Source organism: Saccoglossus kowalevskii, chromosome 1, assembly GCF_978046115.1.
Source record: "Saccoglossus kowalevskii chromosome 1, keSacKowa6.1, whole genome shotgun sequence".
In the NCBI taxonomy this organism is placed as follows: Eukaryota; Metazoa; Hemichordata; class Enteropneusta; family Harrimaniidae; genus Saccoglossus; species Saccoglossus kowalevskii.
Genome location: NC_140641.1, coordinates 14832734 through 14857277, shown reverse-complemented (window position 1 = coordinate 14857277; position 24544 = coordinate 14832734). Strand labels below are relative to the sequence as shown.

Here is a 24544-nt window from a genome sequence, read left to right as displayed (position 1 = left end):
TTGTGCCTGTTCATTTCCAGAAATATAGAAGAATATGAGAAACAAAATACAAACAAATTTGGGCCGCGAGAAAGTGAAAAGGTTAATACTAATTCAATACATTTACTCAGACATGTTATTACATATCCGAATCACAATAATGGATAGCTATATAATACCTGTTTCCACCATACAAACAAGAATTTTGTGTTCTCCTTGGCGTGGTAATCATCAATTTATTCTTTCAGGGCGTATGCTTCTTTTTGGAGATTTTATATTCATTTTTGTTCGCGCATCTAATGTGTAATTGGCCAAATATACACAGATAGAAATTCTCTAAAAAGGGGTGCTCTATTGTTAGTTTAAGGCAGGTTACTCTATTTTAGGGCCATGAATGGGTTATTGAAAAACAAATATACGCGTACTTTATATTCATTAGGAACAAAGAATACATATTTTGACAAATGTATTTGAAAAAAAAAAAAACACGTAGCAATGTCTGAAAGGAAAACTAATACATATTCAAGTTTCGAGCCGTCTGGACGCTAAGTGCTTCGGTGTTGTGAAAATCGCGGAAACGAGTAAAATAAATCGTATTTTTCATTGATTTTACAACCGATCAAACAATACTGAGGCCATGAATTCGACTTTACATAATAGTTATTTTAATTTTACTGTTCGTGATACGATGATACACAGTGGGAAAGTTTACATCATTTTACAGAACCGCACCACCGTATAATATTATGGCCGCCCATGACCATTTCCTGCTTCAGATGCAGACACCACTATTCGTCGAAAAAACATTTCCAAGGTCATCATATTCTACCCTATTTGCCCCCGTCTGTTTCTCCGTACTGCGTAAGAGTGACGTGAATAAATAATTTGATCATTAAAAATGTGACCAATCAACTGTCCAAATCGTGGAGCAAATCGTATAACAAATGTTCTGGGCCTATTTTTCGGCAACGAAACGGAGAAAAAAAGACGGAGGGAGCTGGGGTAACCATATTCTTTAGAGCGGTTGGACATTTTGCAATAATTTATTGAGATTACTTTTAATGTTTTGCGGAGATAAAGGGAACTGGTTATATTATATTAAGATATGTAAATTTTAACAAGGGTGGAATTTTCCGGAAAACTTCGAATACATGCACTCAGGCTGGTATTCTGTCATTCATGTAAATGAAGTCTGGGGAAGGGGGACTCAAAGAAACTTACAGGGCAATTATCCAGGTTACAGACAATACGTAGGGAGGAAACTTCATTGAGCAGACACTGTCAAAATGTTGTTTTCAGAGGATGCGTTTGATAAAGCATCTGCTAGAAGAGATGGTTATTAAGGGTTTAGTGTGATATCTGAACATATTTTTAATTTTCTCCTGGATTGAAAATGACCAATTCAAGAACTTGAAATCAAGTGATGACTCGGAGTCCTAGCAATTGTTCAACATTGCTCGTTTACTGACACGATTGATCATGGACTGACATCGAATCGAATATCGAATATGGACGACCACTGCAGTCTATAACGCTGTTTTTTTCAATTAACTTATACAGTATAAATTTACAATCCCATTTTCATCGGTGACCACAAGCGAACCTGGATTTATTTTCGTTTATATAATAACGATACACGTGTATTGCACTGGTAATCATTGAGTACTTTGGTCGTAGTTAAACTTGGTACCCATGCTGAATTATGGCTTTTCAAAAAACATCTAAACACGTGCTTACTTTTGTGAAATTATATCCTTTTTCATGTGCAGAAACTTAAAATAGATACGTATATACATACTAAAATCATACTGTTTCCAAATTGAGGTAACATGAATTCATGAGATTCCTCATTTTCACACTTTATTACGCGTCAAATAACTAAATAAATAACACCCCTTTTTCGCGTTTTTTTTTTTTTACTTCAGCTTGCATACCATATTTTATTCAGAGACCACCTTCGGGACAGTAACATCATCACTACTATACTTCGAAGTAAGAAACAGTCTTATAGTATCCCCTTTCATAAAGGATTATCATTCATCTTTGTCTTGTTTTGGTTTTATTTTGGAAGAAGAATGACTAAAATACGAAATTACGTGGTTGGTCGCGAAATAGGCTAAGACACGTAAGCAAGTATAGGTCTTTCTATCTAATTGTCCAAGTCTCGAATGATTTACCGCGTTGGTTGAAGAATTCCGAATTTCGCAATCAGTCGATCCTTGAAAAATGCGTTTCTTTGATAATCAGACAAAATTGAGCGTTCAATTCAACAGCATGTATTAGTACGGTTGAGGCTTTGGACCTAGCCTTGAATCCAGTCATTCAGAATGCCAGTTTTCAAAGTCTCGTGGTATTAGACGTTACGTTAAATTAATAATAATATGGGTATTACCCATGGAGTAATTAATGAGCCTGTTTAAGGGCATATAATATTGGAAATGGTGGAATTGTAAACCCGTTTTAGCCGGAAGCATGATTAGAGTAATGTACTCGATTGCCCTGGGTCGGTCGCTGCTACCATTTGTTTACAACATATTAAAAATTTTATTCCCCACCACAGAGAGTACTCGAAATTGTTTATGGATTTGTGATTTTTCCGTAGCCTGTGACCAATTTTGTATAACAGTATAACAGGAATAATATATCCTTTTTTTTAAAATTAAGACACTGGTGTAGAGCGTACTTGGGCTTTTTCCAGTTAGCTATATTTCTCCTATTCTGGGTGATCAAACCTTCCAGCAGTATTGAAGATGGTGGACTCCATTTTCAGGCGATGTACACCAAACTTAAAGGCGGTTCCCCGGCCAGTTATACCACTGAATTCTGTAGCGACTGGAGAGTACACGCAATTTATTCACATGTATTATTACAACGCTTAAAGAATTTATTACGGAGATTGCAGTTATTGTTTTAGAAAATGGCCATGATATGTCCTAGTATTACGCCACTACCCCTACTCGCAAATGGACGACGCCAGCTTTCGCGCGTTTTCTTACAAGTCTCGTTTGGTATCGCGTTATCTAAACTTATCACATGGCCATAGAGTTCGCGCCACTTTTCAGTTTGCACATATTCATTGGGTCAAGTCGTTTGTCATAGCTGTTGTTATCATCGGATCGCTCTGTTTTAATTTAAGATTGTCTCTAGTCTTAGTCGGGCATTATTTGAGGCACTCTAAACAACGATCGAAAGCATATTTCTAAGATGCCGTCCAGGGATTACGTTGCTGAGAAGGGTAAGTTTTTAAACTTTGTGAATCAAAAATGGCTTTGTTCTTGCTTCACATGTTTACGTCCGATTTTCCCAGCAACTGTCATCCCGAACCTTCCTCTGTAACTTGACACATCGTCGTCTTGCCTGTACAGTGCATAGCATGATCATCGTAATTTATGTCGTTGCTATATATATTCCAAATTTCGGGAAATGGCAGTGGCTTTTAAACTTTAAATGACATCGGGGATGCATCGGAATGTGCAACTTGCGTTCGGTCTATTTGATTCCGCAGCACGTATTGTTGTGTTCAGGCATGTATGTATTTGAGACTTTTCAAATCAAACTGGCAAAGATATTTTTGCAAAATTTCCTGGTAGTTTTGCAATTAGTTTGCATAAGTATGTGAATTTTCTTTTCTTTTAATATTCTGTCAGTAAAATGTCGGAATGGTCGACTCTTTGACGCCATTCACACGGGTATTGTTATTGAACTTAGCATAAATGCAGGAAGCTGAGCGAATCAGTTTAATCGTAGAAATCGATCTATTTCAGACAAAATAAAACAGTTTTTAGGAGAATTCTACAAAGACAGCGATGATGGTGGTAAAGATTTCAAGTATGGCCGGCAATTGGTAAGAATTAGTTGGTTTCTTTCTGGTAAACGCTTGTATGGTTTCTTATTTCCATCAGATTCTTTGTTAGATGCGAAATGAATTTTTGTTGTTAACTTTAGAGGTAGATGTACACTGAAGGTATGAACTTAAATAACGTCAAAAGTTGAAATAATCAGTATAATTGCATCTTGATTCTTTCTGAGTGTTAAAAAAGCTCATACACAAACTAATACTCTAGTATAAGCCGTTGGCATTTCTTTCAGATGAAGTCCTGTGCATTGAATTATCTCACAAATTACGGTCAGTGAGAGCACATGCCACTTAGTGTATACCTTTTCTGTTAATCTGCCTTTTGCTTCAGGAAATTCATTTGTATGGGTTTTTTGTTGTCATTCTAAATTATTGCTCAGTGGCCAATGTATATTACACATTTAACAAATCTGTATGAATTTCACTGAAATGCAACAGAATAAATAATTTACTTGCTACTAAATTTTTTTGATTCTTCTCATGAATTTAGTAATAAAATGTCTTATGCTTTGTTACTTTTATTTCTCATTTCCAAATTTTGTTTATGAGAATAATCGTTTATACTGTATATTGACAAATACATTAGACTACAGCTTATCATGAACTGAGAACACTGCTCTTTATAGTGCACATTATACTCATTCTATGAAACAGTGAATTCTCTAATACACACGTGCACTGGTTCATTTGGTACGTCCAGCGACGATCTGTGCACATGTGAATTAGTTGTTTGTTAATTCGTCAAATTTGGTTTACAGTATGCAATATTGAACAATATTAAAAAATAAATGTCTTGCTCCATATCTTTCATTTCTAATAAAATAATGTATTCAGTTACTATAATATATATTTCACAAACCTGGCTGGTTATTACAAAATGCTGGCACTATTGCTGTATTGTATTGTAGAGTTATTGTTTTCACCTACCATTAACCACTTAAAATTTGATTGCTTCATGGGTTTTTCCCCCAGTAGTTTAAAATTGTTTTGAATTATCAAACAATATACGCTATTAATTTAGCAGTTTTAGAATAAAGCAATTGATCTCAAGTCAAACATTCTGAATGAGACTTCAAGAAAGAGGGTTATTTGCCAAGGTCAAATTTTTGGCACTTTTTTCCCCCTACATATTGACCAAAAACTGCAAGGAGTTAGGATTTAGTTTATCTCGTTCAAAATTATAAGAAAAAGTGAAAAATTTAGCGCCAGGATTTTGCCTCTGAAGTGGGGATGGTTTTCAGAGTTCAGAGAGTGGGGACATTTATGTACATGTAATTATAAAAATATTACAGCCAAAATGTTTGGGATGAAATCATTTGCATCTAAAAGAATCCACAAAAAATGCTGTGCTAGAGTCTACCATTGTTGTAGGTTCATCTAGCCCACCGTGAGCAGGTCGAATTGACAATAGACTTGGAGGATGTAGCGGAAGTGGATCCAGACTTGGCAGAGGCCATTGTTGAAAACACCAGAAGATACACCAATTTATTTGCTGATGCAGTGTATGAAATGATGCCAGACTACAAAGAGAAAGAGGTATTTAGCACATTTCTAGGGGTCCAGCAGGGGCTTATGATGGGTCTTCTGTTTTTTTCCCCCCTGAGCTTCTTTGAAAAAATAGACTTGTATGGTTTTATGTGAACTTGTTGGTGTTCCTCGCTTGTGATTAGTTGGCAGCCATTTAGAATTTTCATTGAGTAGTTTTGTTGCCATTTTACAATTAAATGTAATAAGTGGTCCGTTTGAGGTATTTGTTTTCATGAGTGCTTCAACCAACCAACCAACTTGATATTTTGCATATACCATGTGATTTTTTTTTGCACTATTTTTTTCATGTTTTGCCCAAAAATATTTTTAAAATTGAAGTTTGGTGAGATTTATCAGAACTGTGTCCGTGATCACCTGTATCCCCAACATGCATGGACCAATTAAGTTCAAACTTCACTCGTACATCACACATTATATGGGACATATGCACATGCATTTTATTCATGATCCGATTAACGATGGCCGAATAGCGGCCATTTTAAGGTCGAAAATGCATTGAAATCGCACATTTTCACCATTCCGAACCCGGATCTGTTATGCATGGACGGATTTTGTTCAAATTTGGTACATACATTAAACATAATAGGACCTTGATGCACGTCATTTTTTTCCCGAATCAAGTACGAAATGGCAGTGGTGGCCATTTTGTTTTAATAAATTCAGTACTGGATCCGTATCAAAGACATGTCTGGATTGATCAAGTTCAAACTTCACACACACATGGTACATCATGTCACAAATAGATATGTGCATTTGTTTCATGATCCGCTTAACAATAGCTGAATGATGGCCATTTTAAGGCCGAAAATGCATCAAAATCTTGTATTTTCACAATTCCGGAACCTGATCTCAGTCATGCATGGATGGATTTTGTTCATATTTAGTACAATGTGTTGTACATATGCAGGTGCATTTCGGTCATGATCTGCTTTGAATGTATATGTCACTCAAATATGAACGGAACGGGGACGTGTCATTGACAATGACTTGTCGTATATGTCATTGTAATTGATTTAATATGGGGTGGAGGTTGAAGATAATATTTTGTAGTGGGCAAAAATTGTCAAGGTTCCTTCTATCTCGGTACTTGTATCATTGTTGCATCTCTTGTCTATAGATTGTCAACAAAGATTCCCTTGATGTGTACATCGAACATCGTTTAATGATGGAGCAGAGGTTGCGAGGAGGAAGACAGAATGAAACTGAAGAAAGAGATGCTAGAAATAAGTATCCTCCAGAGCTGATGAGAAGATAGTAAGTATTTTGAGACTTCAACTTCCGTCATTTATTTGATGCGATGCTATATGCAATAATGTACTTTAATTGTCTGGCGATGTTCCATTGTAGTCCTGTAATTGCACATAAACTAAGTAATTGCATTTGTCGTTGGCTGAATCATATTTCACCAGAGTTTATAGTTTGTTGTACATGCTTGCCTGGATGTTCTCTTGGTGCATGTAGCCAGCGAGTTTGTAATTTAAGATTAGCTCAAAGTCGCACTTGTTTAAACTAATACATCTTGTATTGTATTGCAGTGAAATCCATTTTAAGGCGCCTTCAACTCAGAAACCTATGGCGACACGTGATGTTAAAGCCGATAGCATCGGTAAACTGGTTGTAGTGCGTGGTATTGTAACGCGGTGCACCGAAGTGAAACCTATGATGACCGTGGCTACATATACGTGTGATCAGTGCGGGGCAGAAACATACCAAGTTGTAAGTTGAGAACTCACTGATACTAAAATACGTGTTCTCAAAGTTTTTCTATATGATTCGTCATAAGAATATATGCAATATTCTTGAGTTGATTTTCTTTTATTTTTCAGATAAATTCACCAACATTTATGCCATTATTGACCTGCCCAAGCCAAGAGTGTACCACCAATAAGTAAGAGAATTCAAATATTTTGTTTAATGCTACAAACCTCGTAAGAGATATTTCCAGGTCCTGGTAGGCATTTTGGCTTTGTAATCCCACAAGTTTCATGCGAGAATATTATGCAGCAAATGTTGTAAATTGGAAAAATATTTTTTCAGGTCTGGTGGACGACTGTATCTTCAGACTAGGGGATCCAAATTCACGAAGTTCCAGGAAGTGAAGATCCAAGAACATAGTGATCAAGTACCAGTCGGTAACATTCCTCGTAGCATAACGATTCACTGTCGAGGTGAAACGACAAGACAGTGTGGACCTGGAGACCATATCAGTGTCACAGGAGTATCCTTTACAATGAATAAGTGAAAGTGAGCATTTTGTAGTTTGTGTTTAATGGGACATGTAGTACAAATTTAATTTATGCATCTTGTGAGAATATTCAAGCTTAGGAGATTATTTTATATTGTACAGTACAACTCATTGACTAAATAAATCATTATAGCAAATATGGCCATGTACACAAATTCAGTGTCAACGCTCATTGTGAGAATAGATTTGTTTAAATTAGCTGCATCTTAATTTATCTAAATTAACATGCTAGCTAATGACATGTATGACGGTAGTTCATGTGTAACAGTTTGTTTCTGTACCTGGAAGTCCTTTTTTGTTGTATTTTTTTCTCAACTATAATTAACTAGCTATTTCTCCCAATGCTGAAAACTGGATTCAGACAAATGGCACAGGGTCTTCTCTCCGAGACATATCTGGAAGCAAATGTGAGTTGTCAGTGTATTACTTTGAAAACTATTAGGAACTTTGAAATGTTATTGCAGATTTTAAAATACTTGGAGGCAACTAAATTCCATATTTATTTAATATATACTTTTATTTCAATCAGTCTGCTGTATTTATAAAAATAAGGGTTCCTCAAGTCCATCAAGCAAACCATAACTGGTTTGTGAATTCCGAAAACTACAATCTTGTGTGTAAATGTTTTGTGCAAGCAATTAAATCGCACAATTTTTGTTTGGAGTATTGTTTAATTCGTATTATGAGCAATTTGCATGAATAACCTCAACATTGATATGCATGACTGTAGTTGCTGGTCAGTAGCCAGACTTTTTGTTGGGTATTTATGGCTATTCTGTGAAGTGGACATTTCAGTCAAAATTTGAAATGTTTATAAAAAATATAGCCTGTCGAAATTGACAGGCTTACGGATGTCAAAGAGCTTGGTCATGTGACTTGTGTCTACAGGGAGACCCATATGAAAACCATGTGTTCACTAAATAAAAAAAGGCAAAGTTTAGTCTGTTAATTCTTCATTTTTGTTTTTAGAGAATTGTTACTATGAATAAAACACAAGATGATGAACTTACAGCTAAAGAGTTGTCAGAAGAAGAAATCAGACAGATAGCTGGTAAGAAATGTCATGTTTATGTCATATATGTTTATCAGTAATTTGACTGCAGCGAGAAAGACGTTCTCTAGATGTCCCCCGTTTGTTGTCACCTGTATGGTAATGATCTCGCCCAACCATAAAATGTTGTCAGCCAAATCAAATTGCTTCTAAAATGTGATAGCACGGCCACTCCCAGTATTAAGTGAATAGTTAATTAGAATAGTTCTGTTTTTGTTCCCTTTGCTGCAAATCGCTTCTTGGTCTTTAACCCTTAAGACACGATGTACGAGAATACTCGTCATAGCGCGTCTGAATCCCACAGCGAAGTACGAGAATAATCGTAAACGACCCTCTGAGAAATTGCGTTGTTTTGAATGACGTATATGTGGAGTACATCATCAATAAAGGCGAAAAACGTATGAAATAAACTTTGACCTGTGTATATGTGTGTGTTATTCTTGCCTCAACCGGGGATTCCCCGCCCAATATGCAAATTGCATGTACAAATTCCATAGCTCGACCACTAACTTTGAATGTTGGACTAGCAACGCAATCAAAATGGCGACGCCAAATTTGCATTTCAATGACCCTGAAATACAAGCTGTATGGGATGAGATATTTGCCGATTCTGAATACGAATTTGAAGGTTTTACTGCGGAAGAGATCGATTTTGGTGATATTCTGGATGATACCGAGTGGGAGATTGACAATTCTGGAGTGGAAGTTGCCGACGATACTCGTCTTGGCTGGTCATCGAAAGCAAGTGGCGACGACATTTTGGTACCGCCGTTCACCGGTGTTCTGGGACTCAATGTTCAATTGCCGGAAAACGCAACCGCATTAGATTTTGTCAAGTTGTTTCTTAAAGATGAGGACATTATCAGCATTGTTGAGCAGACTAATTCGTACGCAAATGGTCATCTTGCACGCAACGATGAAAACTTGGAACCGCACTCCAGACTCCGGAAGTGGAAGAATGTAAACATAGACAAGATGAAGATTTTTCTTGCCATGACAATCGCTATGTCGATGCTCCATAAGAACGATCTTGATGATTATTGGGGCCCTAAAATGCGATAATTTCGACGCCTTTTTATCGTAGCATGATGCCAAGGGATAGATTCAAGCGGTGACGCCGGATATGACCCTTTCTTCAAAATCCGACCTCTGTATGACACCATAACATGCCTTTTGTCGGAAGTTTATACATGTGAGCAGTGTATCAGTCTTGATGAAGGAATGGTGCCATAGAAAGGAAATATTCACTTCAGGCAGTACATTCCAAGTTAACCAGATCGTTTTGGTTTGAAATCATACATGGTGTCAATCATCAAGTGGGTACACTTCTGTTTTTGATATATATACTGGGAAAAATTACCCCGATACAATAGAAAGTGAAAATGAAGGCCATACTTTCAATGTAGTAATGGGGCTGATGAGAAAAGGTAGTTTGCTGAACAAGGGATACAAACTGTACACGGACAATTACTACACCAGTCCTACGCTTGTTGACCATCTAAAAGCTGAAGATACAATGTTAGTTGGTACAGCTAGAATGAATAGAAAAGAAATGCCTGCAGCCCTGAAATTGCCATTGCGACAAGGTGAAGTCATTTATCGTCAGAGAAATGGAGTCTTGGCGATGAAATGGAAAGACAAGCGTGATGTTACTATGTTGTCATCAGTACACATGCCAATTTGGAAATTTGTTGGCCTATCCAGGGGATCCGGAGAACCAATTGTGAAGCCTTTGTGTGTTGTTGATTACAACAAAAATATGGGAGGTGTGGATCTTTCAGACCAGATAATCAGATCGTACACAATGCATCGCCGACGTTCAAAGTGGTATATCAAGCTTTTTTTCCATATGATAGCTCTTCTTGTCACTAATGCCTACATCCTTCACAGGAAGTTCAGTGCCAAGAAGCTAACTCACGCTAAATTTCGTTTATCCATTATTAATGATCTTGTTTCTAGTGCAACCACTGCACCCATCCCAGCACCGAAAGGGCGAAGATCAGTTGGTCAGCCACTAAGACGACTCGAAGAATGCCACTTCCCCTCACCCATCCCTGCTTTCCCTGGTAGTAAAAAACAAAACCCAACTCGCCGGTGTGTAGTTCACAGAGCCTACTACAAAAAGCATCAAGATGGCAAGCATCCACAAGAGTCGCGTGTGGTGCTGCAAGTGTGAAGTCGCCTTATGTACATACCCATGCTTTGAGATTTATCACAGCAGACGTCACTTTGATGCAGTTGATCCAACAGATTTGCATTTTGATACTCACTTAGTATTGTGTGCATCTGTGGTCTGACTTTTTATTGAATAATTTCTATTTGGAAATTTTGTCTTGACTTACCTGCAATTCTCTAATTTTCACTACTGCATGCTGAAGCTCATTAGCTTGTTTATTATATATATACACATATTTGAAAACACAAGCAACTACTACAAATAAATTGATCTAGTTGCAATTGTAAATAATTATCCATGAATGCTTTTCACAGCTTTCGTAAACAAAATGGAGATTTTTCCCCTAAATTGCGATGTATTGAATGCTTACAGATTTTTCATCAAACAGCTGTTGTTGGTGCTAATGGGTGTGCTAATGATATGCAAATTTATTTATTACAATACATAATTTGTCTTAATTTTTTTTTACCAAAAACAATCATTATTACATCAAAATAAAGTCCCAAATTTGTGTAAATTACATCAATAAGGAGTGGCAACTGTTTGATGATCACAAACTGCAAATCCAAGTGTTGGTTATTTCATTCACTATAACTACTTATTTAGGTAGTCTTTTTTATAAAATGTCATTCATTGGTTCTAAATGATATGCAAATGATATGCTAATTTATGTATATATGGTCCGAATTTTTTTCTAAATGCTTACTTTCAGAATATCAACAAATTCCTCAGATAAATGATAGCCATCTGACTTAAAAATATTATTCTTCTATTATTTAATATTTATATTTAAATTTTACTAAAACTGTTTTTATACCCAAAATGTATACCACAAAATCTATAAGTGGTCATAACAATACAATATTAAGAAAGATTGTTTTTTCTAGATATGTTTACATATCACAATATTGACTTTTGCATGGCAAATAAAAAAAGTTACGATTATTGAATCCAGTTACTGTCTGTCTTATTTTTGACTCCCATGTGCGAAGCACAAAATGGGAGTCTTTGCAGTTAGTGTGTGTCTGTTTGTGTGTATGTGTGTATGTGTGTCAGACTGTTGCACTGCTATCTCAAGAACCATACATCGGTTTTTGATGAAACTTGGTGCATAGATGCTCTGGGCCAATGCGCAGATTTGATTAGGTTTTGGTAAAAATCCATGCTCGTTAATTACCTAATTTGCATGATAATTAGCTAATTTTTAGCTGTTCTATGACTGTTCCACTGATATATAAAGAACCACTCATTGGATTTTGATGAAACTTGGTACATAGATGCTCTGAACATATGCGCAGATGTGATTAGGTTTTGGTAACAATCCGTCAGTGTTCTCCCCAGGGCTCTGAAGCGACACGGTACCGTGATGCTTGCCCTTTGTCCGTGACGCTTGGTCACTCAGCCGTGATGCTTACATTTTTGTTTACAAGTGTCAGTCTCGTCTTGCACGTATTTAAAACAATAACATGTATTGATCGATTTAGGTAATCCTGCTTTTGTTAGCCATACAAAGACAGTGATAAAAACAGAAGTCTGCAATATGTTGCGAAGTCTTTCAAAGGTGCAGAGCCTCCAAATCAAAAAAAAAATAACTAGAATAGCAATAATTTGCCCATTGCACGCAACGGCAACAATGTGACAAAACAAGTCACGGCGTACGTGGGGAAGATCAACCCCGATTTGCTGCACTCTGATTTGTTATCACTCAATTGCTGGTGACATTATTTATTCAAAAATTAAAAAAGAACAAGTGAAATTAAGTCGCATTGGAAAGAAAAGTATGAATAATTCAACAGCAGACGAGACGGGATGAGACAAAACAAACTCTGACCTCTGGAAATACCCCATTCATAGGGTACCTTAGTACAGAAAAACGCCGCCCTAAGGCGACATAATGCACGTTGCAACATTGTGACCGATGCATGCTGGGCTATCAGGGGTTCTGATCGAGGTAACAAAGATGGCGGCGCAGAATGCATGATTTTCCCGCGATGTTTAAAAACAACATCTCGTTGAATCGTTTTAATAAACAATTTGTGTATTTCACACCGAAAAGTCAGATACCGATGATCGCAATAGCAGCGGTGAATACCCGTCCAACGCAATGCCGTCAGCTGACAATGTTACGGTGATCGTAGCGTTGTACTCACAAGGTATATTGCAATGAAAAATCGCCGAACTGCCATTGTAGAATTTTTTTTTAATTATTGATTTATTAATTTCAACATATTTCGATATCTTGCCGACTTTATATATTTACCAAAAAATGTTTTCCCCGACGTTTATATGAACCGACGTGACATGGGCACTAAAACTTGTACACAATGATGAACCAGTTACATCCATGGATAACAGTATATTCACTGACTGGCTATAACACAAGTTTTTCAATTTTGTTTTCCTTTTTATGATGTTCCATTTCAAACTTTATTTGACTTGATACAAAAACAAAAAATACAATGCAGTAAAATGATATAAAATTTATCAGATATAAAAATATCTTGTCTTTAATTAATTGTAGATTGACAATATTTGTTGGGAAAAACTGATTATTATGCAAATAAAAATTATGCAAATTAGATGCATTGTTATGCAAATTGGCCGTGATGCTTGACATGAAGTCTGGGGAGAACACTGCCGTGCATATTAATTACCAAATTTGCATGATAATTAGCTATTTTTTAGTGGTTCCATGACTGTTCCACTGTTATCTAAACAACCACTCATTGGATTTTGATGAAACTTGGTACATAGATGCTCTGAACTAATGCTAGGTTTTGATTAGTTTTTGGTAATAATAGGTGGATACTAATTACCTATTTTGCATAATGATTAGTCAATTTTCGGTTTTCCCACTGATATCTCAAGTACTAATCATCACATTTCAATGAAACTTGGTACATAGATGTCATATGATACTGCACAGACCTGATAGTTTTATGGTAATATCAGTACATGTACATGTAATTACCTAATTTGCATAATTAATTAATTTTCAGCTTTTGATATAAGTAGTGAGCATTACATTTCAATGAAACTTGGTACTTACATACTCAAGGACTATGCAGAGATTGATTGTTTCGGATAAATATTTGTGCATATTAATCACCTAATTTGCATAAATAGTTAATTTTCAGCTTTTCTACAGGTATCTCAAGTACTAATCATCGCATTTCAATGAAACTTGGTACATAGATCCTTTAGGATTATGCAGAGACCTGATTAGTTTCAGGGTAAATAATTGTGCATATTAATTACCTAATTTGCATAATTAATTTTCAGCTTTTCTACTGATATCTAAAGTACTAATCATCACATTTCAATGAATCTAAAATTATGCAGAGACCCAATTAGTTTTTGGTAAATATTTGTGCATATTAATCACCTAATTTGCATAATTAACCAATTTCCAACTTTCATACTGATATCTCAGGTGCTACCGCAATCATCACATATCAATGAATGTTTATACATGGATGCTGTAGGACAATAGACACCTGGATAATTGTGGGTTAAAATCTGTACATATTAATTACCCAATTTGCATAATTAACCAATTTTAAGCTTTCACACTGATATCTAAAGTACTAATTTCCATTTTAATGAAACTTAGTACAAAGATGCTCTAGGACAATGTACAAACCTAATTAGTTTGGGGTAAAACTCTGTTCATATTATTTCCCCAATTAGCATAATAATTCATAATTTTTTGGTTCTAATCACATTTCAATTAAACTTGGTACATAGTTTTTGTTACATTGCGCAGACCTCATTAGTTTTACAATCAAATCTGTTCATGTTAATTTTCTGATTTGCATAATTAGTTTTCAGCTAAGTAATTTCAAATTATATTTAATGTCTCCAATACTCTCAGCACATGGGAGTTCTTTCTAAGCTTTCTTTGATTTTTGAAAAGAATGCAGTGGGGGAACGTTATGGTCAGATAAATTGAAGCATGTTGAGGGTTAAGCAAAGTGAAAATGTGCAGTCAAGGCTTGATTGATGAAATTTTTGGAATAATAAAAATTCTGCCGTTTTCCATGTTTAATATGAAACAAGACTTTTAGGATTCATAATAAATGAACCACGCACAACAGACAAGTTTTGGAAAAGGCTAAATAAACGACGTACATTACATTTTAATGCAACTTGTTAACAAGAAAGTGCTGACAAGTAACACTGTTCTTTTGTATTGTAACCCTGATAAATTGTGAACGTATAAATCTCTATTGTTGTGGTTTGAATACAGCAACACAAGCTGATAATGTCTCAATGGTGTAAGCATGGTGCTAAGTTTATTTCTCATTATGCAACATAGTTGATTTGACGTTGTCTTAGTGGTGGTAGTGGGTTTACACTTACTGGTAGGCAGTCAAACATAAAATTTTGCTGTATTAATGTTTGCAATTTGATTGGGGATAAAATTTCGTCAGTCCTTTGCAATTATTCCTTTTGTGTGAAAATGTCTTCAAATAAAAGCAGTTTGCACATTATTACTTTAATAAATGTATCTGGCTTGTTGAAAGGTCTCGCTATTGCTGTATATTACTTATTGTATCACTTTGATGTTTCAGGAATTGTAAATTTGTGTTCATTGATTGCTTAATACGAAAAACGAAAACTTGCGATGTTATCTTCATCATCCCGAGCACTGAATATTCAATAAATTTGGTGTTATCCATTAGATACGTGCAGGTGTTGAGTGTTTTGCCTTCTTGTACTATGGTCCACTTCTTACACCATACATTTTAAGGTCTTAACCCCATATCTTTTGAAAATTGTCCAGAAACATTGACGCGTGTCTAGTTTTGTTTATTCACTTACGGAACAGCTACATTTCAGGAATTGATATCCTTTTGGTTTAAGGTCTTGCCAGGTTTGAATTTAAAACCAGTTTTTTGTCCGCTTACAAGCAAGATTGGAATTGAATAGCCTGTGTCTGTTGTGAAAAGGCCACTACCAAATATAAATTATTTTGAATTTATTTTTGTTTTGTGATTTATTATTGGTGAATATGCATCAAACAGAATACATTTTTCATCTGGAACCACCTGTCTGAATTAGGTCATTATGTGAACAAGTTTGTCCTTCCAGTTGGGCATTATCATGAAAGTTTGGATTCCTAGAGTGTAGAAGTTTAAATCATGACAAGATGGTTACCCAAGTTTTGAAAGTTCAAGTGTTGTGGGAACCACCTTGTGATAAAATGAAATTTGCTTAAGTATTGTATGTCTACGATTACGTTAATGTTTTTACAACAAATTCCCTAACACGGGAGTGCTATCACTTTATTCCAAACCTATGTGACCTATAGCATGCCTACAGTAATCCATCACTAGAAATCCATGCTTTATTGTTATGCAAATCGGGAAACAAAAGGGTGTGCTTTTCACAAGTCCTGGTTATCCTATTGTTTACATTGGTTTGGGTATTGTATATACACATAGCAATTAACATGTCAATATGGCTTCTTTTGGCACAAGAGGCTTGGGTGTTTCACACAGATTAAATATCACAGTATAAATTATCACCTGAGATGTGGTATTGAGTTTATTCTCAGCTTGGCTTTCTCCTTGATAACATCAAGCTATAACGCAAGCAAAAAGAAGCCTACTTTTATTCAAACATTTCAGTTAACTCTGTTAAAGGAATCGTGCGATTTGGTTCTTTGGAAATAATTGTCTTAGTTCTTGGATCTATAATTACCGTGTGGTTTTTAGAACAGGAAAGCAGATTAAGTTGGCTACAGAAGCGGATGTCGAGTCCTAGATTGCAATCGTAGCTTTCCAGATTTCTTGTAATGATTCTCCATCTCCCCTCGCTCCATTTGCAGAGGACGATTTCTATGAAAAATTGGCCACGTCCATTGCACCTGAAATCTATGGACATGAGGACATCAAAAAAGCTTTGCTGCTCTTGCTGGTTGGTGGAGTTGACAGGTCACCCAAAGGAATGAAGATCAGAGGTATGTCCCAAAATTTTGTGATTCTGCTAGTTTAGTTTGTTCATACAATTGGTCAACACTACCCCAAACCCCCCAGCCTTGTCTCTCATTCTAAATAGTGTTTTGAAACTGATCATTGGTGTTGAATCACAGTTCAACAAAATGTTGTGACAATAAATACGATATCTTCCCAACAGGCAACATCAATATCTGTTTGATGGGAGATCCTGGTGTAGCCAAGAGTCAGTTGTTGTCTTATCTTGACAGACTGGCTGCTCGAAGTAAGTACTAGTGTTTTGTTGTCTTGCATGCATGTCAAATGGTTGGGCTATGTTTGTTCTTATCTACCTTTATCTTGCCTACTCTTTTGTTATGAATTGTTCTTGTTGCAATTCCAATACATAACTGTTGAACTGTGGAAACAATTATTTTGTGGTTATTTACGCCTATGGTTATTACGCTATTAGTACCTAGTTTACAAAAAAAAACTTGATCATGAAAACCAGGGACCTGTCATACAAAACCATGTTGCCTTGACGAACTACTGACTAAAAAGTAACGACATAAAGTTTCTTTGCTGTAGTTGCAACGGTTTAAGTATCAAATAACAGTGTAGTATATCTGTAATGTTTATTGTAGAATAGGATACCCACTTGAATGCATACCTTGATAACAAAGGCTGAGATAACTATCCTAATAACTGACTGATCACCTTTAAGTTATTCGCATTTTGCAAGTTTTATTCAGATTATCTCCTTCTGTTATAGCAGCTGCCCAAGAAAATTTAATTGAATTTCCTTGTTAATGATTTAAGTTGTATATATTCATAGTTGTTTTATTCAGCAACATGTTCAGTATGTTTCCAGGAAGTCTCGATGAGCATCTTTTAATGTTTGTTGCGTCTTGTTTGACAAGCTGGTTTTGATATCAGATTTTCCTTGCATATTGTAATTTTGTAACAGGTGAGGTCATCAGTTGACAGTTGTTCAACAAAATTGCAATTGCATGGAGTTGAGACTTTGCCATTAGAGGTGTAATTTGATAATTATTTTGTAATGAATTCCTCAGGTCAGTACACAACTGGGCGTGGATCATCAGGTGTGGGCTTGACTGCAGCCGTGATGAGAGATGACATCACCGGTGAAATGACCCTAGAGGGAGGATCATTGGTTCTTGCTGACCAAGGAGTGTGCTGTATTGACGAGTTTGACAAAATGATGGATGGTGATAGAACGGCTATCCATGAAGTAATGGAACAGCAAACGATATCCATAGCGAAGGTAAGCTCAATATCTGTCTATTCTGATGATTGGTTGAATTAGTGATATTCTATACTTCCAAATTTGTGCATGATTGAGCAAGTTTTAGAACACATTAACCACAAAACTGTTTCCTGTCATGTTAAAATTTGTTTTCAAACCAAATGCATGTTCTCAATCCACCTTGAAAGCTGCTTCATGAGAAACATTGCAAATGCATAAAAAATGTGGTCTCTTGTGGCGTTGCATGGTCACCTCAAGAAAGCCCATAAAATATCATTCCAGCTGAATTGCATCAAACTAGAGTCTTGAAAAGTGCCAGCCAGCATAATTATCAGTCTGTTTTTCATTCCTACTTAATATAGGCTGGTATTATGACATCACTTAATGCTCGCGTATCGATCTTAGCCGCTGCTAATCCTGCGTATGGAAGATATAATCCAAAAAAATCCATAGAACATAATATTCAGTTACCGGCTGCCTTGCTGTCCAGGTTTGATTTGCTCTGGTTGATCCAAGACAAACCGGACAGAGACAACGACTTGAGGTAAGTAACTTGTGTTCAATAATACTAGTATAAATCAAAAATCTATCTAGACTCAATTCCCCAGTAAGGCTACATGTGTATGTCAAAGCGCTTAGTTTCATTCTTATCAGATGTCTAAATTAGCAAATCCTAAATTAGAATATATGTAATAAGTTTTATTTATTTAAATGAAACAATTTGTGATAAGCAATGTTATGTGTCAGGGATCCCTATTATTGAGGCCTTGGCTCTGTCTCTGTGGTGTGTAAACGTGTGCTGTTGTATAATGTTTAAAGGAGATAATTTTTTTGAATCTCAACGTTGGGAGTTTCACCAAACCATACACTACCGTGATGTGTCAAATTTGTAACAGGGTTTACCATGTTTGGTGCAAGAAAATCTGTTGTGTGGAACGCCACTGGATTGCGCAATTAGTTAAGTAATTGATCTAATTGCACTTTACAGTGGTGTTCTAATCTCCAGCCTATCATCGTAAAGTTTTAGGATTGTGCAAGTATTTTACCGATATGGGGGAATACGGTTGGTTTGGGTCTCATCGATTTTCATGGACTGATTTGATATGAATAACATGAATACTGCATCCTTAATATGGCCCAAGTACCTGTTGGAGACTGTCTGTTCAGTGTTTATTCTGCAAACAGGTACATTGTGGCAGCCTTGGTTGCTATTGCATGATAGAGTGGCTACAGCCAATATGAGGAAGTTGCATGCCTCTGTAAAAAGGGGGGGTCCTATGAATGGTGTCCCAAATAACATCTGTTGGGTGGACCCTCTCAATGGAGAGTAAATTGGCAATTGTCGACATCTAATTGCACTTCATTGTGGGGCTTCAAACTATCATATTGAGTCTTCAGCAGCAGCATAGTTGTATCTTGGGGCCGAGCTTTGTCACAGAACGTTCTGTTGCTTGGATGTGCACCATTGTACAGCATGTTTCTATAGGCTCAGTGTGAGCTGCTGTGGAAATTAAGTCAAGAAGCCAATAAAGAAAATATCACAAACGCAATCTAATCCTGAGTAACCCAAATTTCTATACGTTACGCATGTAGTGGTACTCGTGTCACACTGTTCAGAAGTATGATGATGGTCGCCAGGCGATGAAATTGCCCAGATGTCCGCCATCGAGAATTGGCTGGACTTGAATACCGAATGTCTACTGGAGTTGAACAAGTTCTGTTCAGCAGCACTGTGTTGAGTGTATCCTCTCTATTGAGTACAACTGTGGATAGATCACATCTCGCATTGCACTCAATAGTGGGGCTCCTTTCAGCACCTGATATCCTCATCTATGATTGGAAGATAGCAGAATGGTTTCTGTTTAGTTTGGATCTCCATTATTGTATGCTATTAGTGATGATACTGGTCTAATTGCACGCAATAGTGGGGTTCTTAACAAATACCCATCCTGCCTGCCACCCTGGATTCAACATAGAGGCAACTCCCCATTTTTAGTGCCTTCCATGTGAGGATGTAAGCCTGTTGTGTGAATTTCTTACTTCTGTGTTAATACATATGCAGCCTCACTCTCAAGTGCAAGAGGATTGATCACTGATGTCCATTGCACTTAATAGTGGGGCTTTGTGTGTATTATTGTCAACCTGTGATTTCATGTTGCCAAAATCCATAGATGTGGCATTTTAGTGTTCACACAGAAGTCAACATGGTGGAGTCAACTTTTGTTAACGTTTCTGAAGGGATGTTGTCTTGGTGTTAAAATATGTGATGTCGTCTTAGTGCTGAAGATGTTATCTTTGGACTTTCATAGTTGCTGTTGTGAATGGAAAATAAAATAAAACTAAACGATTGTTTTTTTTTTTTTTTTGTAGGTTAGCCCAACACATCACCTTCGTGCATCAGCATTCGGTACAGCCACCATCACAATTTAAACCTTTAGATATGAATTTAATGCGGTAAGTAATCTGTTCTAGGTGACCTTAATTTCTACAATATTGGCTGCGCTTTGACATTTCTAATGAGTTAATGAATGGTCAACTTTGAGGTCATTGTTGGTTAGTTTGGTTTTCCAAATCAATCACATTGATCTTCAGTTTTGCAAAATTTACAAGCACTGTAAGTAACCTTAATGTTTTATTTCAGTCGTTACATTGCTCTTTGCAAGACAAAAATCCCCATCGTGCCTGAAACACTAACCGACTACATTACAGGAGCATACGTTGAGATGAGGAAAGAAGCCAGAAATAGTAAAGACACCACATTCACGTCTCCTCGTACACTGTTAGCTATCCTGCGATTAGCAACTGCTCTGGTAAGTTGATGTAGTTATTTTACCATTTGGTTGGTGTCGCTGTATTAAGCATAATTCTAGTTATTTCTAAGGAAAGGTGTGCACGGAGTAAGAAAGTGTATAATTACCTTGCCAATTGTATGCTGCTATGTAGAGACGACTGTAGGCGTTTATTCCCTTCATCCCGTTGATGTCTTGCTATATTCTATGTTGACGGAACCTTTCTACTGTGTGCAATTAGTGTTAGTTTCATTCTCATTGCACACAATAGTGGGGCTTTATTACATAACCATATCATCGCTTCAGTACATAGTGTGTATCCTTGGTATCATGTGCATATAGGTTTAATAAGTGATCCCATTGCACATGATAGTGGGGCTACAAGCTGTGGCAATACTGCTTTCCATGCTGGTTGATTTACATTTCATCATTGGTAACGATTTTATTTTCGTGTTCATTTTTGTTTAAGCTGTTTCTATGCATGCTGCTATTGCCTTTGTGCAGTGAAATGAATGCGTTTACTTGGAGTATCTTGTGAATACTATAGGTGTGTACAAAAAAGTAACTTGTTCGTTTCATTTTAAAGGCACGTCTTCGTCTGGTGGACGTTGTTGAGAAAGAAGATGTCAATGAAGCTATGAGATTAATGGAGATGTCTAAAGACTCACTAACTGGAAGTCAGGAAACTACTAAACGGTATTGTGACTTTTAATTCCTTCCTGGGATTGATCTGCTTATGTTGAGACAATTAGCTTAGCCCTATTACCTCTCAAGTAGTATAGGTATTATAATAATGGGTATCTGAATCAGTAATCCTAATGTTAGTGATGTCAACAATATTTGTCCTAAATGCTGCGACCATGGCAAGTATTGTCCAATTATGCTCAGTTTTTGTCCAAACAATGCACCAAAAGCAACATTAAGTATGCAAAATGAGATAAAGCGTTTTCATTTGAACTTGGTTAGTGGTTGATTCATGTTCGGACATCATTATTAATCGTATCATTTCGTGTATTAGTCCAAGGTCATCTGTCGTTGTTTGATTAATCTTTGAGTGCATTGTTAAAGAACAGAATACCACATCTGTCTGATCAATAAGACCTGCAGTAACAATTTTTCCTTTGCCCAAATTCCATTTCAGAACACAAAGAGCAGAAGATGTTATATTTGGAATTGTCAGAGACATAATTAGGGACAAGAATGTCAGAAGCATCAAGTATGAGGATGCGCGTCAAAGTTCCCTCGCTAAAGGTTTTACACCGGATCAATTTGAGGAGGCAATCGAGGCGTATGAAGAGTTGAACGTGTGGCAAGTAAACGCTGCCAAGACGAGAATTACTCTGGTCCAAGTGGACTGAAAATCTGCTGTTGAATGAATATGTTCACTGTGAAGGTCTAGCACCAGCCTGATTGGTTAATCTAGTGTCACATGATATATTGTCATAGCAAATTGGCTGACATTAATATAGGAGTAATGATTGTACAAATCAATGAGTTTTTAAATAAAATATTGTAATTAAAAGATACCATATATAAACTCCTTTTAAACTGCCAATCCACTTGAATATTGCAATTGAATTTCTGAAATATTTTTTTGGCTTACCAACTGCCGTAAAATTGCTGCCCAGTTTAAAAATCTTCAAATGTTTATTTTCAAACAATAAATACCACTGCATAGATGCATCTTGGACATTAGAGGGGGTATTAATGTTTATGTGTAAATGTGATTATTAATTTGAATTCAGCTGGTAATGAGATGTTGATTATAATCTTGTAGTAAATGTGCCTTTTGAGGCAATGTAAGAGAAATAATCACTTTGAAATCTAAAATACTATCTTGTGTTGCCTTTATGATTTTAGTTAATAAAATACTTGCAACATCTTTTTTTGTCGTGTTCTAAAGTGTTTTTCTCCCCTCCCCCAAGTACATGTCAGTATTACTTGCTGTAACCTACTATACATTTGCTACACATTTCTGATAGTTTAGTGGTCTGCTGAGGATGAAGATGGAAATTTGTTCATGAGAAGTCTGTCTCTCAAAAATGATACAAAATAACTACCAAAAACTATAAAAATGCTTGTTGCTTCTATGATAGTGCTGATATTGACAATGTCCATGAGCTGGTTTGAGTTGACCTCTATTAATTTGATGGCTAAAACTTCAATTCCCTATTTTTTGTAAAAATGCTATTTTTGTTTATTTGAAAACTACCAGCTCAATTGCATTGATAATTGGTTTTTTGGTACTTCTAATTTATTAAATGGAAATCTTGAATATTGTGGTCCGTCAACAAGTCTTGCATATTTGTTGGAACTATTCCTGCCTGTGGCAAGTGAAGTAATTTGCATACGACAAGATGTATATTTGATGTGTGCAAAGCATGCAATGGGAGTTGTTGCAGTTCAGGTATCTCGGGAACCAATTGGATTTCAAATGATAGGGTGTGATGTGCAGACCTGATAGTTTCAGTGGAAATCTGAATGTTACTAATGTACAATAGTGTTGTATATTATCAAATGAGTGACAGGCCAATTGGCCTATAACTAGTTTCCAGTGTTGGTGCCATTGCTAAAATTTGAACCCTGAAAACATGCCATGTATCTTGTATACAGATCTACATTAAAATATTTGCAAGTGAAAAACAAAGGTTGCATCCAGAGGGCGCCATCTATTGAAATCTGGTTTTGTCAAGTTAACCTTTGTATTACAGTACAGGATGACACCTTGGTGAGGAATAAATGTCAAATGTGCCACCAGGCTAAGAAGCCAAGTCTATCACTGGTGATTTTATGTGCCGATTTATAAAAGTAGTCTATCATATTTTATTTTTAAGGTTCCCATTGTCTAAAACAACAATTCGGTAAGATTTGGTTATGATTGTAGTTGAACAAGAAATATTCAAAATCACAGCTATTGCCCTTTGATTTTTTTTTCAACATGATTAATAAAACAAGATGTATGCATCAAGGTCCAATTTACATCAGATCTAGTTCCGCATTACTAGTATATGATTAAAAACTGGACTTTGGTGTATTTGTGGCTCTTTGACTGGCCCAGGCATGGCAATTTTATATGATAAAGTAAATTGATAAAATTTTTGTAAACTAGAAAGATTTGCCTCTGAGAATAAGCTTACACATTTTTTGGGGTATTCAAGATTTTCATAATGATATATACAACCTGTATTTTTCAGGGCAATAGACAATGGTGGTAAATCAGACAATCCCAAGTAGCATGTATTGTGGATTAATAAATGTATACACTGAAAAAATGCACATCAAAACTCCCACTTGGTGTATCTACTGGTATTTACGTGCCCAACCAATAAGGCCAAAAAACAATTGTTACCCTCAGCGGCCGACTGAAAAATATGAAATATCAGGTTGCGTTTTTTTCCCCATATACCTCGGCTATTGCGATACCCTTAGTTTTCATGAGTTTAAAAAAAAAAAAATAATCTGACCGATCAATTTTCCGACTTGAGGGCAACATAAGTTGTTTTTTCTGGCCTAATGGAGTCAACGTTCAGCCCTAAATGTATGGCTTCTTCAGGACTACAAATGAATATGTATGATTATAACTGAAAATAGCTTGCAAAATTTAAAACTAGATAAATCTTGCGCTGAATGGTGGCCATTTTTGTACTGAAAAAATCAGGCATTTCTCTCCCTCTTACAGATGGGTTTTGTTCAA

At 36.2% G+C, this 24544-nt stretch overlaps 1 protein-coding gene and 7 non-coding genes across 8 annotated transcripts; all 8 read left to right on the top strand.

Moving 5' to 3' along the window:
• The first annotated feature begins 3012 nt into the window (after nt 1–3012).
• LOC100375881 (DNA replication licensing factor mcm7-like) lies at nt 3013–22732 on the top strand. Its single transcript, XM_085499354.1, has 17 exons — nt 3013–3214; nt 3744–3823; nt 5207–5371; nt 6501–6637; nt 6919–7099; nt 7210–7271; nt 7421–7601; nt 7958–8035; nt 8598–8679; nt 16689–16820; nt 16997–17080; nt 17868–18079; nt 18424–18605; nt 20432–20515; nt 20703–20871; nt 21437–21546; nt 21992–22732. Exons 1-17 carry the CDS (start codon nt 3184–3186, stop codon nt 22206–22208), a joined length of 2187 nt encoding a protein of 728 aa, XP_085355480.1. The 5' UTR covers nt 3013–3183; the 3' UTR covers nt 22209–22732.
• On the top strand, nt 18976–19074 carry Mir4818c (microRNA mir-4818c). The gene has a single exon (NR_038770.1). It is a non-coding gene; the product is annotated as a microRNA mir-4818c (primary transcript).
• Mir4818a (microRNA mir-4818a) lies at nt 19367–19444 on the top strand. Its single transcript, NR_038768.1, has one exon. It is a non-coding gene; the product is annotated as a microRNA mir-4818a (primary transcript).
• On the top strand, nt 19786–19886 carry Mir4818d (microRNA mir-4818d). Its single transcript, NR_038771.1, has one exon. It is a non-coding gene; the product is annotated as a microRNA mir-4818d (primary transcript).
• Mir4818g (microRNA mir-4818g) lies at nt 19912–20012 on the top strand. Its single transcript, NR_038774.1, has one exon. It is a non-coding gene; the product is annotated as a microRNA mir-4818g (primary transcript).
• Mir4818b (microRNA mir-4818b) lies at nt 20107–20198 on the top strand. Its single transcript, NR_038769.1, has one exon. It is a non-coding gene; the product is annotated as a microRNA mir-4818b (primary transcript).
• Mir4818e (microRNA mir-4818e) lies at nt 21047–21147 on the top strand. The gene has a single exon (NR_038772.1). It is a non-coding gene; the product is annotated as a microRNA mir-4818e (primary transcript).
• On the top strand, nt 21148–21250 carry Mir4818f (microRNA mir-4818f). Its single transcript, NR_038773.2, is given in 1 exon segment — nt 21148–21250. It is a non-coding gene; the product is annotated as a microRNA mir-4818f (primary transcript).
• Nucleotides 22733–24544: the final 1812 nt, after the last annotated feature.